The sequence below is a fragment of the Coffea eugenioides genome, chromosome 6 (genome assembly GCF_003713205.1).
Source record: "Coffea eugenioides isolate CCC68of chromosome 6, Ceug_1.0, whole genome shotgun sequence".
Taxonomy (NCBI): domain Eukaryota; kingdom Viridiplantae; phylum Streptophyta; class Magnoliopsida; order Gentianales; family Rubiaceae; genus Coffea; species Coffea eugenioides.
In genome coordinates, this window is record NC_040040.1 from 52,694,442 (window position 1) to 52,713,955 (window position 19,514).

The window sequence follows — 19,514 nt, forward strand, 5'->3', positions numbered from 1 at the left end:
TTTTGAGCCCTCTGCATACCCCTCACAGACCCTCCAGAGTTTACCAAGCCAAGCTACAGAAAAGCTCAAAATCTTGATTTCTATTTAGTTTCGTATTGATAATAAAAAAAAATCATCACAGCCTCATATAAGCAGTCGGTCATTTTTTTTGTTTGTTCAATCAAACAAAGGAACGGGCATCATATTTTTCCACATCATTCATCATGGGCCAGACATGATTGAAATCTAGTACCTCAAGTGGGAAAAGGTAAAAGCCGAAGCAAAAAAGCCGAAACAAAGCATTAATGTAATACAAATTCAATAACACCAATCATGGAAAGCAAGCACCCAAATAGTAGCTAAAGTCAACACCTCAAGAAATTCCAAGATCTCTTTTCTCATTAGCTAGCCAAATCCGGCGGTTGAAGGTGGAGATGGAGAGAGTCAGAGAGCTGGAGATGGAGATAGAGTCATGGAGAGATGGAGATGGAGAGCTGACCAAAGAAAAGAGAGTCAGAGAGCTGGAGATGGACTGGTCACCAATGGCGGAGGCGGGAGGCAGAGCAAAAGAGAAAAGAGAGTGAGAGGAAAAAAGAATGTGCGGCGGTGGGTATTAGGGTTGGAAAATTTTGGGAATGAAAGTAGTATTGATAATGATATGAATAATTAGGATAGATAGGTATATATTTTTTAATTATTAATTAAATAAAACGGGTTCGGGTCTAATACGGGTCGGTAAGGTTTATCCCTTATTCGACCCGTTTTTCTGTTAGATAAAATGGGTCCGGGTCCGGGTCACGGGTCTATATATCTACCCGTTTTTCTGTTAGATAAAATGGGTCCGGGTCCGGGTCACGGGTCTATATATCTACTCGTACCTGAAAAATGTTGACGGGTCCGGTCCGGGTCCGGGTCCAGACCCGGACCGTTGACAGCCCTAATTGAGCATCGATAAGAAATCCCTTATTTGACATCTCAACTGTTAACAATTGATTTGCTACATGTTGCACTTTCAAGGAATATTAGCAATTGATTTGCCACATGTTAGACTTTCAATGAATGTGTAGATACTATTTTCCTTCTCCTCCAAATTGATTTTTTTTTCAACACTCCTTGCAGCTTTGGTTTATTGATTCTCTCCTTTTCGTTTAAGTGCTGCTCAAATTAACCATTTAGCATTAGTTCTACACGAAAGTTCCCAGAGTACAAATATAAACATGCACTTGAAGTTAGCCAATTAATTGCGCTCAACTTGCCCCCAAAAAGACCATTTATTTAGTGAAACCCACATGGCAGCTTGGTGATGGTAGCTACTAAACTAATAGACTTTCTATAACTGATTAAAGGAAAGAAATAATGAAAAAATTACAAAGGTCAAACAACAAGAGGAGCAATTCATTAGCTAATAATATCACTGGTTGTTATAGTTTTCGAAAGTTGAATCCATAACTGCATACGTGATTTATACAAAAGGGAAACCCTCAACGAAGAGAAACTACAAATCAAGAAGTTGGAGAAAACTGACTTCCAGATTCTTGCGAAGGGAGTAGCAGTAATTCAAGTGGTTTTCAGCACCCGAGTTCGATATTCTCCCAAAGCCCAAATGGGGAAAATGTTCCTATATGCAGCATAGGTGATCATGCAGTTCTTGTTGAAAACCCCCATTATTTCCTGGAAGTCAAAATAAGACCAAAAAGAAACACGTTTAAAAAAAAAATAGAATTGCTGACAAACAGCAATTTGAAATATTCCTTCAATTTTACAAGACAAAAAAGTTTGTGTCAAACATAATGAAAAACCTGAGAGTCCACAGCCATCTTCACCATAAACTTGACTACCATAAAGTTTGGCACGTTGGCATATAGTCTATTGAAAACCATCTTACATGACTCTTAATTTTAACTAAAGAATCAAGAAGCCATTTTGGTCATATAACGTAACGTCATTTACTAATAATATATGCTTAACTGAAACTCGGTAGAAACTTTGTAGTCGAGATTAATAACAACTTTAAAAAGAAATTCACATCTAGAAAAACAAGCCAATAAGATTTTAGCAAGGATTCCACCCCAAATTGTCATAATAGCTGCTCCCACTGTTCAACATCCAACCCAAGAAACACAAAGCCAAACCTCCATATCTCCTGATTGAAATGCAATCAAACTCATGATTGCTAAAAACACTAGTAGCATATTCAGTAAATTTCACCAATGCCCCTTTCCATTTTCATACTTTAAAGGAAACCTATTATGTCTACGTTCAAAGCAACTATAGTTACCATCCATTGTCCATCACCTGCTCATCCTCGTCATTCCCTAGTTTCTCTTAAGCCGTAATGTCGTAATGTTATAATAATCACTAGACATTTCCTGCCAGAGAAAGATTGGTCTATTCATCATCTTACCATCTTAAATATTTCTACCTATCTGAACATGTAATTCGACTTGATTACACTAAGCCATCACCTAAATACATTTAGCCACTCAACATTGAGACTCTGCCTGCTAACATAATCACACCAGCTTTCACAAGTCTCTCCTTCAGCTGAGGTTGGGGTTTCTGAACCCCCCCCCCCCCCCCCCCAAAAAAAAAAATCCTGCAGTTAAATCCATCAGGGGTAGTAGTGCACAGAGCTTGACTGGAAATGGATTCCTCTCCCTCCCGCCAATGTTGTCGTTTGATTGGGGGAAAAAAACAAAAGCTCTAATTGAGCAATTAACATTAAGCTGACTACAGATTGACATTTCTTCACTCTACAGATGAAACAGATTGAGAACTATATTGATTCATTTGTTACAATCATGCTGGGAAGTGTCGTATTTGGTGTAGAAAAATCAAAAGAAACTGAAAGGCCAGAGCTTAAGCTCTGGAGCTAATCATCACACCAAAATAAGAATGAAAATGAACAGATTTCTCCTCATCCTCAACATGTACACCCTAAGGATTTGGGACTCTAAAAATTGGGCCAGTTCAGCTCCGCATTAACCTAACCTTGCTAGTTCAGTTCAGAATAAATTTTACTCGGAACAAATTTTTGTTCAGCTCTTGATTGTCTTTATAGTTGGATAAAAAATCAGTAGATGTTTTAATGCACTTGCCTTCAATAGTTAAATATAATACACTAAACACTTGCCTTCAGTGTGTAATAACATACGAAAAATAAGCATACAGATTCAAAAGTTAACGACAAAAGATTAGGTCAAGCAAAGACCAAATCTAGACTAGTCCAAACAATCCACTTTGGTTTCTCACCTTCAAATTGCATTCAATCAACCTGGTTGGTAAGTATGCCAACTGACAATAGTATTACTGTTCCTCAACAGTACTAAGATGCATTGAAGCAGCAGTAAAACAAGTTGCTTTTGCAGCTAAACAATCACATGAGATTATCAAACTACCAAACACCTCAAAGCATACAATCATAGGTATTTCAGCATGCTGATCCTTTGGTTTGTGTCCACAGACATTTACACCTCTATTCTAATCCACTTTGGTTTCTAACCTTCAAATTGCATTCAATCAACCTGGTTGGTAAGTATGCCAACTGACAATAGTATTACTGTTCCTCAACAGTAGTAAGATGCATTGAAGCAGCAGTAAAACAAGTTGATTTTGCAGCTAAACAATCACATGAGATTATCAAACTACAAAACACCTCAAAGCATACAATCATAGGTATTTCAGCATGCTGATCCTTTGGTTTGTGTCCACAGACATTTACACCTCTATTCTAATATACTGGTATTTTGATGCCAAAATATGACTAAATATGTCTATCCTTGCAAAGTTTTATGCCTACAGATATTAAGGAAGATTAGCCAAATGGAAATAGATGTGATTGCTCTCTCCTGAAAAGGCAACTAAAAACAGAAAGCTGCAGGATTGCCAAACTATCATTTTGAAACTACTTTGTAGAAGTCAATTTGACAAAACTAGGAAGTGAAGCAATATTAACAGCATACAACAAAACCATGTATCTGTCAACAGCTATCTATGTGATAGATGTAAAAGGTCAAGGTTGGTCAAATATATTCCCACTGGATGAACTGAGAATGGTGCCTTCTGAAACAGTTTATATGGTAGGAAAAACCATTAATCAGATCTAATTTTATTTTTAATGGTTTAAAAATTTTCTATGCAGAAAACCTAAAATGCATATGAAATTCAGACACATACTTTTTGACTATGAATTTGCCAAACCATCAATCTAATAACAAAGAATTTTAGGAAAGAGATAAACTTTTCTCCAGCTAAATACGATAGGCTAACTTTTCTCCAGCTAAATACAATAGGCTACAGGCAACAGAGCAACAGACATACCTCTTGCGGAAAATCTCCATTCTCAAATTGAGCATTTATCAATACCTTTGCTGCAATATGCAACGGTGTTGGATCTCTCTCAGTCTGCAAAATCAAGGCATTAGGCAAAGAAGTACAAGTTTAAAACTTCAGTAATTCACAACCAGGTGATCTAAGTCAAAGCTGTAGCAACTTGATCCAAAATGTACTCAATAGATTTGTCTTTACAAATTCGAAATGGATTTTTCAACAAGTGCTCTCTCAGTCCAACAAACTTCTCATCTTTGACTCTGTTCGGTCAAGCAATTTTCTATCAAAACTTAAACATTCACTTATTGTTATTTGGGAATCACAAATGAACTATATTAGAGAATACAATGGAGAAACTTTAATTTTTTTCGAAAAAAAAAGAAAGAAATGAAAAAAATCAAGCTCCAAAATAAGCCAGGATGACCAGAAGCCCAGAAAACAGACGACTTATAGCAGGATGAAGGCACAAACTTTCAAATGGCAACCATTAAGTGATTGGAAACATTTCATTGTTAGCAAGATTTTGTTGAGAATAGTTCTAAATACAAGGTAAATACCCTCTAATGCAACCATCAAGTGATCAACGTGTTCAATATTAACAAGAATGTTTTGGATATATTTCTTCTCTTATAGTGCACTCCTAAAATACCCATGAGCTCTTGATACAGATCAACCCACTGTTTTTGCGCAGATTCCTAAATGCCACTGTCAGGCCAACCTTTTGAATGGTCATATAGGGCTTAACCCCGCCTTTTGATCACATAAACATAGGAGAGTGAGGCAAATTTGTTAAGGTGCCAAAAAACCCAAACCCACCCTATGTATGTTTCTGAAAGGAGTAGTTGTGCCAAAATTGTAGTTTTACAACACTAATTAAATAGCAGTACAATCTGGAGTTTTTCCATGTTACTTAAACCTCATGAAGAAACATTACTGAATAGAAACCCTTCAAGTTAAAATGAGATAAAGAAAAGGCTATGTGAGGTTGAATTTGTTTCGTAATTGGATCCTCTTTTGCTTGGATAGATTCGTCTCAGTGCTCAGGAAGCGACAAGAACCAGCCATAGAAACTAAGCTATCACATCAATCAATTTCGTGCTTTAACGAAAATAACCATACTGACTCAGTGCTATGATCAATTTGGGTCTTACGGGAAACTGACGTTACCTGTCCGGCATCGATAAGAGCCAGCATTGCCCATGCAGTGTTTACCATGTGGGACCTGTTACCTTCTAAATTCGAATATACCTAGACCAAAAGCATTTGTCAAGTATTTTACAAGAGTTGTTCAGAGGTTTAGTCCCACTTTCACAACAAATTGAATAGTACTTAGAACAAAACAAAGCGTTCAAAAGACAGAGGATTCAACACGTAAAGATGGATATACTACTATTGATAAATATTTATCCAGTAACTTGCTTAATCTTGGAAGTTTGATTGAATTCCTGAGCAGCATGACAAGTTTTTTGAATGTTATCTGGCTTCTTTTTTTTTTTTTTTTGGGGTGAAAGAACAAAAGGTGAAATAGTCGAGCTTGCAACTAACTTTTTGCAGGTGCAATTCTGGGTAATTTATAATGTCTTTAAATACACAAAAAACAAAAACATTCCTCAGTCTGATAGCTGATAACGTTGGTTACCTAGTTACTATAGTCACGAAGGAATTACAGTATTAATAGCAATACTTCGTTACACATTATAAGAGAAGGAATGTTGAATTAGTGAACCAAAAATTGAACGTTCAGTACTCCTTTACGCATCATAGGAGAAGGAATGTTGAAAGAATTACTGAACCGGATGTCAAGGTTGTCATTTTTCATTTTTTTATTTTTTTCCTTTCTCCTTTCAAAATGATTGATAGTGTTATGTCTCTTTTTGAATGAATAAATGAAGAGCTTCTTCCTTCACTTAACCAAAGTATGTGGACATTTTGTGATTAGTAGGTTGAAATTATATTTACTACGTCATTTTCCTCAGTTTAAGTGTAAAATGGAATCAAACCACCAACCAACAGAAAACAAATAAGTATCTAATAAACACTAACCTTGTTTTGACAAGATAGATAACTCTCCCCCCAACCACCAGAAGGGATCTGTTTGGACAAAAGGAAGTCACAGGCCTTGCGGATGGCAGAACAATTGTTGAAGTTCCTTCCAGACGCCACCAAACCTTTTACACCAAACCATAAGCCATAAGTAAAGCAAACTCCCCAAGAGCCATACCTGAGACAAAGAAAGAAGGACATGATATCAATTCTATAGAAGATATAGCCAAATGAAAATTTTGAATCTGAAAGTTAATGTAGCAAGAATATTATTGGAAATCAGAAACACAGACAAGATATGCATTGCTGCGTTACAATTTCCAGGATTCACACAACCCACAGACATATGCAGGGCCTAAGGATGCAAACAGGCCTAAATCAAGCTAAACACTCCACCTCCAGTATTACACTTCGATTTTTTTACTTTTAACACCCTTCAAATTTTGGTCAACCTTGGCTTGATTATTAATCTAGCAGAGCTCAGATAAAATCTTATAATACCAAGCCCAAAAGAACCTCGAGTAACTTCTTTTTAACACCCTTCTTTATTTATGCATAGAACTCAAGTTTATATTTACTAAGCCAAGCTTAAAACAATAAGGAACATGAACTCTTTTTCAGGTCTAATTTGAATGATTGATGAACCAATCTCAAACAAGCTTTTCTTGAGCCTAGCTCGATTAGAGCATCAAGTGGCTTGCTTAGGCTTTCAAACCTAGCACGCCAAGGGTGAGGCAGTGATAGGGCTAAAACGAAAAGGAAAAAAGAATATCAAGTCTTTCCTTCAAAAAGTATGAAGAGAGGCATTTGCAGCAATACTCACCAAGAGCCATCTGTCGCTTGTATCTTTTCGATAAACAAAGCAGCTTTCTCAATACAACGCTGTACTTCTTCTCTTCTATGCCCAGGGTATAATTTCTTAAATGCAGTCAGGGCTTGAATTGCTGCCGAGGTACATTCAACATAACTAGATATCCACCATAGTTCATAAATAATCATAAATCAGAATCAATCACCACCATGGCAAATACAAGCAATGAACTTTATAAGCAAACTCCTTGCATAGCAATCATCTAATCTATGGATAACTTAGTCTTTGTATCAATCTATGGATAACTTAGTCTTTGTATCCACATATTATTAACAGAAATAAAAATAGGTCAAGTTACACAATTAAAGCATGGGTGCAGAAATCTTACGGATAGTCAATGACTATGTCACCAAAAGTTTCAGCAGGGTTGATCGTCTGCCCAAAGGGAAAAAATGAAGAATAAAGTACAGAGAGGCAGAATTCTAGCACAAGTCTTTGCAGTAGCAAACATGACAAAGGTAGAAGAAATGACATTGAAGTGCATGCAGCGAAGAAATTGGAGCCAATTCAATGCAGTTGTCCCAAAAATAGTTGTGGAAGTCTCAAATGCTTAATGTTACCCTAAAGTTCTTCATAAGAGGCCTAATTGCAACCATTATGTAGTGCTTATGGGTTAGCTATAGCTAAATCTTACTTCCAAGAGATTCCTAAACTTAAAGGGAAAAGTAGTGCTACTAATTCGAACTGTGAGACAGTGTACCAATTTTGGTCAAGCTGTCAGTTTCTGAACCCATTTACCACAACTTAGATGATGATATGACTATACGAGTGATTATAGGGGAAAAAACACTTAGACAATGATATTGACCGCGAAATATATCTATCAAGATTAGTCCAAGTGAGCAGAAAATCAGCTGTAGTGAACGAAACCAGGTGGAGAACCAATTAAGAAAAAAAAATCTGCATTCACCTTATAGCATGTTTAAGAGAGCTACAGTTGAACAAGTAAACTCCCAGGGGAAAGGTTTGATTTTTTTTTTCATTATGAGGCAATCTAAGCAAATAATCAGAATCTGAAGGTCATATTTGAGTACCATGCGAAGGGAAGCCTTAAGAAGCATCACAATGAATGCTATAACAAGAAAAATGCACCAATGAAAGAGAACAACAGTATTCTTGAATGCCATCAGCAAGTCCAAAAAAATCTAGACTTAATACATTATTTAGCACACAGTGCCTATTTCTGTTATAAGATGGCCCAACGGAGTTGAGAGATACAATGTGTTGTAATTTCTACAACATATTTGCAAATACATAGTGTCTTTCAAATAGACAACTAATACTACAAGTACACAGAAAATGAAGTAATGAAAATGAACGCAATTGTGGTAACTAAATATTTGTGTACCAGAAGAGAGAAAATCATATGAAAACACTAATGATAAGGATTACATATCCAAAAAGTCTCACACACTTAAAATTGCTTGTTGTGATTACTGCTTCACATGGACTTGCTGGTAACACATTTAAAAAAAGAAGTGTACCTCCAGCCAAGCATAGGATCTTGTGAGTTCATATGTTGCAAAGCCACCATCACTGTTCTGAGACAAGGAAAATTGTTTTCTTAGATGCTGTGAGATCATCTCACTATACTAAGCATAGAGGTCCACAATTGCATTAAGAACATATACGGTATTTCAGAAAAAAGATCTCTTGATAATGTATGTCAATATGATATAAAGTACATTCCGTCTAGGAGAGGTAACTTTCTGAATGAGTCTCAACTCAAGAACTTCAAAAACTTTAATGGATTTTGAATTAATTATGTTAATGTACCACAACATTAAAAAATGATCGCCACACCCCAGAATTTCTCTTCTATAATCTCTTGTTGCCTTCAGGGTGTATCAAGCTCTTAAAACTTATGCATCTAATTTCCTGTAGGCACTAATAGAAAAGGCTAACAAGTTCAGTATTTGTCAGGTCCCATGGAACCATCGACAAGAAATTCTTATGACTTCCAAGCATTTCTTGGTTACAAGATTCACTTCCAATTCCAGACAACTATGCATTCTTCAAAGAGTTCAAGGGTAATTGCATTTTTTCTAAATTTACTCAACTCAAACATCTCTCACCATAAACAGGGAAGCTTAATTGATTACAGATCCAAACCAAACCAGAATTTGAAGCAAGGATCAAGCAAGTTAAGAATCACCAAGTCCTTTTCTATTTAGCCAACTAACTTTGCACAACAATATTAACTCCTTGTCATCCAACTCAACCAAATAAGGGATTCAATTCCTTACAAACAAGAGCAGCATTAATCTATGATTACAACTTCGAAAAAAAAAATCATAAACATTATCCTTCCTGTAATCAGAAGCAACTCGTGTTCCCTAACACCTCTGTACCCTAGCATTTCCATTTTATTGGTGCAGAAACCTTTTCAAATCACAAGGCAACTTTATCTTTCAACCTCTAGAAGAGTCTCATCCCTTGTACTCAAAAACTTCCAAAGACCTTACTCAAGACCCATACGGATGTCCAATACTAATTGAGCTTTTTATCCTCTCTTTCAGCCATTTCCATTGGTTCTGTATGCCAAACATCCTATGCATATGTTGAAATACACCCATCTCCTCTCATTCAGACATCAACACACTTTTAACCTATTAGAATAGAAAAATCCTAGAGACTACATAATCTTCCAGACATTCAATTTTCGTGTTCTTCCCCCCCCCCCCAACTTTCTGGGGGTGTCTGGAGGAGTTTTGGGACATTGGGCATTACTGAAGGGAATAAATGAAATCAAGACAAAGAATCAGAAAAGCAAATATACTGGAAAGTACACAGACATTAGCATCAGATTTGAACATAACTAGTAATGGGTGAACCGCAAAGATCGGAATTATCCAATTTTAATACTCATTTATTCAAATAATTCACCTCATTCATGAATTTGCTAGAATTACAGTCATATTTGGATATTTGGCAGACTTGAAACCCTGATTAACAGGTGAAATAGAATTCCTGTCTGGCATACTGTCACTCAAACTATAAATCCACAAAGGATAAAACGATTTATATCCTCGATCAAATCGGTGCCCTCATGTCCAACTCAATAACAGTCATGCTCAGCTAAAGCTAATTGAAGGGACCCCCTTATTGGTTGCCATTTGCATATGTATCTGCCCTGATGTTCAAGCATTCAAGGGCAATAGAAAATACAAAGATATGGGATGACCTATACTGCAGTACACTTGATCTAACTTAACCTTAGCAACTTTACCAGTCAGAAACCTCTGTTTCTTTAGTAATAAGGTTTTTCCACATGCTTCAAAATTGAGAAACTTAGTAGTAGTTACTTCAAAAGCAAATAAAGCGAGACATAAAAAATTATTAAAATTATTGGAAAACTGAGAGGGAAGCCTAGTTCTATGTATGCATCTTTCTCCAACAAGTTCCAATTTTAGACAAAGCAAAGTGATTTAGTTAATCATGTAGTGGCTGTGTATTAACATGCAAACATAGATACAAAAAGGTCCAACATAATTAATGTGAGCAAATACCTGTAATGAAAGGATAACATTAACTGAATCATATAATCTCTTGACATCTATTGTTTCACCAACAAGCTCTGATGGTAATTTTGACAAAGAGAGATATGCCTGATACAGGAAAAATGAAATAAGTCTGCAAATAGAAAATCACACTTGAGGGATGTCTATTCTCAAAGTGATTATTACTTTTAATCCCTCTGCAGTGCAATCTGAAATTGGCCAACCATGGTCTGCAGTTGAGAAGGGCCAAGCACCTTTTGAAATGTGACGATACCATGAATCAAGACCTCCTGGGCAATCATCCAGAACCTTTAAAGATAAAAACATATTAAAGGAGAAACTAATCAAAGGAAAATGGGTATGGATAGCGGAGAGTAAACAAACAGAAATAAAATCACAGCCAAAACCAAATAAAGAAAAAAAAATATCTCACCTGCGAATTTTTAATGAATGTATATGCTTTTCTTAAAGTTGGACCATATTCTTCAGCAAGGTTTGTGGAAATGATTGCTTGAACAGCAAATGCAGTGTCCCACAATTGACTTCCATTATATCCCTTAAGTATAAGAAGTCCAATATAGGTCAATCTTGTTTCAAAGAAAAAGAGAACAATATTTCCAGAATGGGTAGGAGGGACTATGACTACAAAGCAACCAAGAAGCATTGTGTGTGTAATCAATACTAATGGAAATGCACATTACAATATATGCATATTTGCCACGAGTAAAAAATTAAAGATGAAGAAAAAAGAAACATCAAGTGTAGGTAATAAATTTTCTCAGACCTGCATTTTCATGCCATCTTCAGCAATCCAGAGGTAGTCATAGATTCTTGATAGATGCAACTTGAAAGCTTCAGAGTTTGGATCTTCCACCCAACAGCAAAGCATGTTCAAGACCTAGAAACAAAGGGTCAGTCTCAAAAAGAATAGGAATACAGGAGTCAAACATTTTTTGAAGATTCAAAACTCTTCTTACTTTATTATACAACCAAATTCAACTTATATTATTGAAGAAGAATCTTAGAATAATATGAAAAAAAACACAATAATCCTAGACAATAAACCAATAAATAAGAGTTTGACAGAAGTCTTCGAAATTCTCAGAAGTCAGACTTCACCCCAATGTGTAACAGAGTACCTTTTCACATATCTATACTATGCAAAAGATGTTTCTTTGCACAAGTTAAGAGGGAACAAGTCTGGACATTGTCAACTTTTCTCACATGTATCTTAATAATAAAATAATTTTGCACACCTTGTTCACAGGACCTATGCACAGATAGCGAGTATTTTCATCTTCATAATGTACGTGTTCCATTGCAACACTAACAGCTTTCTCTCTTAGCTTTTTCCCAGGCCAATGCATCAAAATTGGTTCCAAACCTTTATGAAGAGATGCCCAAAGTATATCCTGCACTAGAGGGTGTGGATAGTATAGATCTTCCTGCAAAAAAGCCAAATGGATAGACATGAATTAAAGACAAATATTATCGTTTTCACTCAACGTGGAAATGCAAGATAGAAGAGTATATAGGCTACTGAACTGTTATTTTTATCATCTAAACTTCTAGACTTAAAAGCAAGTGAAAGAGTAAAACAAAGGTAAATAAATAATAGGAAAAGTGAGGTGATTTCTGACAAACAATTCAATATCAATATCAAGGAAACAAAGAATATCTAACCACAAAATCAATAGTTCCAAATAAAAATGGAAGACCAAGTTTTATTTCTAGCGATTGAAACAGTCGTACTTGCATCCGCCATGGAATGAAAATCCCAGTTGGAAGTTAAAAATGGATCTAGGAGGAATGACAGAGGGAAAACTTAACTTCCACCTCAAAGTAAGTTCTATAAGCTCATAATTACCCAAATGGTAATTCCCTGTAGTGGAATCTTTCTTGGACCATAATTCTGGCTTTATCTATTGGTTCAACAAGTGATGATATTTGAGCATTGATTACATCCTTCTTACATGTACTTTATCTTTTACATGTGAGCACAACCGCAACCAGAGAGGAGACTGATAAATGTTCCACAATGCGAAAAGGTATCCTTTCAAGTCCAAGTTCATCTATTAAAGTCAGTTGAAATTTCATCCATGCACACACACACACACAGATAGAGGGCAGTAATATTAAGAAAACCACTTATCTATGGCAACTGGATACCATGTAGAAATTCTAGGAAAGAAAAGTCAATTGAATTTGCAACTAAGGATGTCATCACCAAATGCTAGGATGGGCAGCATTACAGCAGTCAAATTGATATTTCAGTCACTCAAACACAGTTCCTAGTTGCCTTTCCATTGACAACTTGATGGATTGCCTTACATAATGCGCAGATCAACAAGCACAAAAGAAATGACTTGATTTTTAACCAAACGGGCTTCGATAATTAGCACAGTAATTTGCATACAGAGACAAGTCGACTTCCACATTTTTTTTAGTATGATCTAAAAATAAACCAATCAGTTCTTACAAAAGCATGCGAAGGTACAAAGGCATGCCTCCTTGTCTAATTAACCGCACACAATAAAGCATCACAGTGCAAAAATGACATTAGCAAAATATATGGTGCATTGCAATTTTTCCACAAATCCGTTTGAGAAAACCAAAAGCTAAACATACTAAGGATGAAATGCTATGGCCTTACATCCCACAACATATTTAACTATGAACTCTTCAAAATACTAGTATTTGAAAAACTAGTTTTTGAAAAAATGAAGGATCCAAACTATTTATATAAATGTGTCAATCTTCCTATTTAAACTTCAAGAATAAATCAACACTGCAGATAGAAATTTGCACATTTTACGAAATACAACATCTGTTCTGCAACCCTTACCAACCTTTGCACATTGGTTACGAGCTAGATTCCAATCAATTTCATGGTAAGGAACTGCATGGATTTCCTTTCTCAAAGATAGAACTGTTGGTGTAATTGGACCCACAAACCTCTTTCCATACAAATAAGACATTGGTAGATAAACCATCCGACAGTGGCACCACATTCTTCCTGCATCAATGTTCATTTTTTCTATGAGATGAAAAGATATTCCAAACATAAGTCTTACTGAAAAAGAACAAACAACCAGTGCTTGTCAAGACCAACCAGAACATCATTTTCTGATTAAACCAACAAACATTTTATTCAAGGCCAGGAAAAAACTCTAGACATCAATTACGAAATGCAGCCCTACTTCAACTTAGACATTTCAAGTCAACTTAAGACATTTCATAATGATAAATCTTCCTCCACAAGGCTACGCTTCTCTTGTGAAGGATTATGTATGTATCAGTACCTCTATACTAAATCAAACACATGAGAACATACAATAATAGAACAAGAGCAATTTCATTTGAAGTATATCCTTTAAAAACCCTATGCACCTTCAAGCATCTGAAGTTTTAAATCTGATCTATTCACATAAGAAGGATTCACAAAATTGATCCCTCGATCAAGAGAATAAGAGTGTACCCATTTAAATGTATAAATACATCAATCAAGCATTTGCCAAACTGAAAGTTAGTTGCATTTAATAGAGAACGCAAGATTCTTGTGTAAAAGAATATATTGCTATCTCTACACCTGACCAAAATGCAAAGACAAATGATCAAGCAGCAGTCCACAAGGGAAGCACAAAAAGGCAGCTACCTGGATGGAATGGAAGAGCATAAGGCAAAAGCCATATCTCAGGTGGCAGAGGATTATTTCCAGACCATTCATATGCCCCAAGTACCTAGGTAACATCAAGAAACCAGAAATAAAAGGTTAAAACCAAGCAAGCACATGGGGAAAAATGGAAAGCCCTAATCCAGAAAAGACAGGGAATTGTCAAACCGAAAGCCACATTTTCCCCCAAGAAGTTATTGCAGTGGCACCACCGTGATCCAAAATCCACTTTCGCCCTTTCTCCATTGTGCCATCTCCATCATTAGGCCCTTCACCAAGCAATCTCAAGGTAACATAATTCAACACTGAGCCAAACATGGTACTTGGTCCCTCAATATGCAATCCCCACCCACCATCTGGGTTCTGCATTAATGTTATAGCATAGAATCACTCATCCAACCATCAGAGAATTCAAAATGGAGAAGCTCCTAATTTGGAAGAATTTAAGATTGAAGATTACGCAAGAAAATGAAATGAGAGAGATGCATAGTCCAGGCATAAGTCACATTCTAGTGTTGCATGTCAAAGTTATGCTGTCCTTACTTGGTGGTTGTAAATGTAACGACACATCTCAAGCTTATGTTCCTTGGATAATACTGCATTCAATGCACCAGTGATAGATAGAGTAATGATCTGTAAAACAAAATGAACAAAGATTCAAAACAAAAAATCAAAATCAAAAGACACGAGTCTAAAGTCGTCAGAAAAATCCAATAACATCATAAATTTCAAAAATGAAATTTCAACATTGTTTTCAAATAATCCAAATTTTGAGCAAAGTATATAAGCCTACAGGAAACACAACGGACAAAATCAACTCACCAGGCCTGGCATAAGAAACATTGGACCTCCATAATCTCCAGCCCAGTGCCCATCATGAGTTTGTAGAGTTGAATAGAAACTGATGGCTCTTCTTAATGTTTGGGCAACATTATCTTCTGTGAGATCTTCTATCTCCTTTACTTTGATTTTGGGCAAAACTGCAATACTTGTGTTCTCCTGTGCAAACTAAAATTCACAAGGAGATAAAGGTGGATAAATGCCAAAAAGAGAAAAAATCTAATTAACATTAAATATCACTCTTTCATCATCAATATCAGTTTCTCCTGAAACCTATTTGGTTACATTACAGATGTTAATTATACTTAATCATGCCATAAGAAATATTTTACAAGGAACTTTGCAGAACATTCCACACTGACACAAGTAACAGATTTATCCTAAATTCAACCCCACCAAAGTACTTCACCCGAAAAGAAAAAAATTCAAACATATCTGGAAAGAAATTGCACACTTTAAATATTAGAACAAATGGCTGATGCTTATGTTCTGTATGGCTTTTGATACATTCAAAGTTACAAAACAAAGTTTAATTTTATGCAAAATCGCAAATTAACATACTTATGAACGAAAAGCAGGTAGGAAACAAACTTTGCTTCCCCAACAGCAAAAAGAGTAGTTATCTAGTAAAAGAAAAGAAAATTGAAAGCACTAAACTCAAATTGTGGGATATTACTCTTCTGAGGAAAAAGATCACTTTCTTTAAGCAGTTAAATTTTCTTACGATGACAACTCAATTATAGCACAGCCATACTGGCCACTCAAAATGGTACTAACAGGGAATCTAGAGAGTTAAATTAACCAAAAGAGTCTCCCACTAGTTGTCACTTTCTCGGTGTCATTTCTACATTTCAGATACTGCTGTTCATTCTATATGTCACAGTCATTATCAGACAGAGAAAAATAGTAACCCTTACTTTGTTGACAATATCATGGCTTTAAAGGAACCTAATTTGGATTACGCAAATGTAGTTTACCTTCTTGAACACTATAAGCTCAGAAGGTCCAAACATCAATCAAGTCTGAAACTTGATTACTTTTTCCAACAATATAGATACAAGTTTTGTATTATTTTCTACATTTCCAGCTTATGACCTAGAAAAAAGATGCACAAACTTCACTGCCAACTACATTTAAGAAGTTGATTCAAAGAATGATGTAAAAACAGGTCCAGTCATCTGTAAGGTATGTGAAAAAATCTCTAAAGAATTCAAGCAGAAGGTAACCACCCATAGCCACAGTGCTAAAGAAATTACTTAAAATGTTGCCACACCATGACGAGTCTTCTTTTGTCCAAGTGATAGCAGCATTCTTTTTGCTGCATAAGGGTCTTCTCAATTTTCAAGCGTATTTCTAACTTTTACCAGTAGCACGGACATAATTTAAGAAAGTTGGACTATTCATACTTCCCTAATTTTGTAACTAGAAACAAACAGTTCACATTTTACTTCTGTTGTCAGATAGCAAAAAGCAATGCCCTGCATCATGCCACTCTTTTTCTCACACTATTTTTAAAGTGAGAAATAAGCTTTCATCAGAGTTTTTGCATTTGTCTACTTCTGTTTCTTTGGAATACAGAAATTAATTTTTCATTAACATTCATATGGTTTCAACCTTTTTCTGAAGAATAAAGGACTTTTAAAATTCAGAGGAAAAAAAATTCATGGCTTCTAAGATGAGGCCAACCTGGACAGACAAAATAAAAAATGAGCTGTTCTCCTAACATTGGAATTCACGTCTGCGTCAGCTGATACAAATTTCAAGAGTCTCACACTTCTAGAAAAGCTACAGAACTTTTTTCCTATGCCTCTGTCCTTTCAGCTCATTACATGGACAGCTTCAACAAAGGTCAATAAATGAGCCAAAAAGTTGAGAAGCCATTAACCGAGAAATAGTATTGGAATTACCTGTCCAGACAAGAATGAGTATTGACCATCTGTTTTACATCCTATTAATCAACTTATTCTGATTTACAAACTAACTCAGGAAGAAACTAATAGCACATGAGTAATCATCAGAAAGAGCTGTAAGAAACATAAATTATTTGGACACTGCCTCATGCAGCGAATAATTAAGTGTAATTTCAACTTTGTTGTACCCACAGCCACTGTCATTATCAACTACTTCTAACTTTTCGAAACAACTATCTGTGTTCTGACTTCACTTGTTCCAGTTCCCGATCAAGTTCAAATTAAACTCTAATTTCTACCAGAACCATACATGAAGCTATTCATTTTCCAAATGAAGAAAAATTATTACCAAATTGACAATATAAATAATTACTGAGACACCGACAACCACAAGCAAACATGCATAGAGACAGATCCAACCCAAAGATCACTATCATGAACTTTTCCTTTTAACTTATTTGTACACTTTCTACTTCTCAAGAATAATTTTGTTGTTGTCACGTTCATATAAGCTCCAGCAAACCCCATGTTGTATACTGGCAATACTGCACATCACACATGCATATGCGTACATACTTATATATAACTCGTATCATAATGTGACATAACGTGATAGCATAATCATGTGCACCTGACCTTTTCCATTCCCATCAAAGGATTCAAAGGCACCCTATATTTTGCCTTGCACTATTGAACAACATCTCTCTTACAAGTTTAAACAATAACATCGTCAGAATGGACAAAGGTAATTCATAAACAAACAAAAGGGAAAAAAAGTTCACCAAAACGGGATTACACTTTTCACCTACTTGTACATCGTAAGTACAAATACTTTTCCAAGTATCTTCTTTTTTTTTTTTTTGAAGTGTAGGTGGGAGATCTCAAACAAGGACCTCTCACTTACACTCCCCCCCCCATACCACCCAACCCATCCCTCCAACCTCCCCCCCCCCCAACTTTTCTAGGTATCTGAAATTAACTTAACCAGCTTCGCACCTTAATAAACAATCAACAAAACCATTAATTTTCAACTAACTTCACAAATGAAATAAATCTACAATAAGGACCATATTTCATGAAACGCCATTACAAGGCCACTATCCTTCCCAACCCCTCCGACTCTTCAATCATGCCTCCATCATATTCTCTCCTTGCTAAATTTGTTACTTTTTCGCAAATTAGATGTCATTATGACCCAGTAATTAGTTGAAGACTCCATGAACCATGAAATTACGAACTTAAATCTTCAAAACAAAAAAAAATACAAAAATACTAGGAGTACCACTAATAAAATCGGACAAAATAAATTAATGATATCAACCAGTCGTTTAAAGAAAAATACAACTAGAATATTTTTTTTTTTAACCAACATTAAAGAAACGAAGAAAAAGAAAAACATAATCCCTAATACTAACTTTTGCACAGCTGTAATAGTACATTCTGCTGCTGTAACACATCACTAATCCATCATGCACAAGTGAGTCAGCAAAAATCAGCACCACATTTTCCACCAAATATCATAAACATTAAAAAAAAAAACAGACAGAAACAAACCTGAAGACGCATGAGAAGATCGGCGCTGTGCTTTTTCTCGAACCGATTAATGCGGAAATTCTCGCGAGCCTCCTCGATCGAGGCTAGTTCTCCCTCCGAAACGGCGGCGTTCGGATCAAACTCCCAAAACTGCCTGCCCACGTGGCCGTTAATCGTCCGCAGCCACGGACTTCCTCCCTCCGCGATCTTCAGCTTCCACATTTTCCTCCTTTTCCTTTACAAATCTCCTCTTCCACTAAAATTCAGCAGATTCACCACAAAACACACCAAAATTACCCAGCAAAAAAGAAAAAGGACAACTCACATGCAGTTACAAGTACTTATACGGAAATGCAGATACGCGCGTAGAAAAGCAGTGTGTGAAGTGCGCGGTGCAGTTTTGGTGATTTGAGCGAGATCTTGTGGAGAAGATGAAGATGGAAAGTTGCAGTAGTGAAGTAGAAGGAGGTTTACCGGAAACGGCCAAGAAGAACGGAGAGAGAGAGAGAGACAGAAAGAGAGTGATGGAAACTGAAAAGGAAATGGAGTAAGTGGGTGGATTTGGCTTTTTAAAATTTTTGTGTTGGAGTTTTTGTTACTACTAAGTATTTGTTTATGGGTAGAGTCTGATGAGATGACGCCAGGGGCCAGAGAGCGGGGGACTTGTCTTGTGTCTGTTGTGGTTTGGTTTTATTTGTACTTACTTTTCTGTGTGCATTTTTAAATAATCGTATGCCCCCTGGCTTTTGGAAAGCCATGGATCCATTTGGATTAACTATTTTTTGGATTATTTTTCAAAAATAGCATTGTAGCATTTCATTTTTCAAATACAAGTC

General features: G+C 36.0%; 1 protein-coding gene across 2 annotated transcripts; it reads right to left on the reverse strand.

The window, feature by feature from the left end:
• Positions 1-1,318: 1,318 nt before the first annotated feature.
• On the reverse strand, positions 1,319-19,253 carry LOC113773136 (cycloartenol Synthase). 2 transcript variants are annotated; one of them, XM_027317683.1, is made up of 19 exons: positions 19,153-19,253; positions 18,700-18,934; positions 15,218-15,403; positions 14,939-15,028; positions 14,564-14,758; positions 14,378-14,462; positions 13,572-13,738; positions 11,979-12,167; positions 11,507-11,620; positions 11,156-11,278; positions 10,909-11,031; positions 10,732-10,830; positions 8,707-8,763; positions 7,551-7,597; positions 7,175-7,318; positions 6,352-6,529; positions 5,476-5,556; positions 4,300-4,383; positions 1,319-1,650 (listed from the first exon to the last, which is right to left on the reverse strand). In XM_027317683.1, the coding sequence occupies exons 2-19, from the start codon at positions 18,898-18,900 to the stop codon at positions 1,537-1,539; spliced, it is 2,277 nt and encodes a 758-aa protein (XP_027173484.1). In that variant the 5' UTR covers positions 18,901-18,934; positions 19,153-19,253; the 3' UTR covers positions 1,319-1,536. The 2 variants fall into 2 exon arrangements, with proteins under 2 accessions (XP_027173484.1, XP_027173485.1); XM_027317684.1 differs by lacking the exon at positions 5,476-5,556.
• Positions 19,254-19,514: the final 261 nt, after the last annotated feature.

What these genes read in the sequence shown, in the direction of transcription:
- LOC113773136 (XM_027317683.1), bottom strand. Translation starts at nt 18,900, where the DNA reads ATGTGGAAGCTGAAGATCGCGGAGGGAGGAAGTCCGTGGCTGCGGACG. An exon ending in ATGTTATCCTTTCATTACAG is followed by an intron (nt 8,764 to 10,731) that starts GTATTTGCTCAC and finishes TCCTTGTCTCAG; the next exon opens with AACAGTGATGGTGGCTTTGC. An exon ending in GACATAGTCATTGACTATCC is followed by an intron (nt 7,319 to 7,550) that starts GTAAGATTTCTG and finishes GTGGATATCTAG; the next exon opens with TTATGTTGAATGTACCTCGG.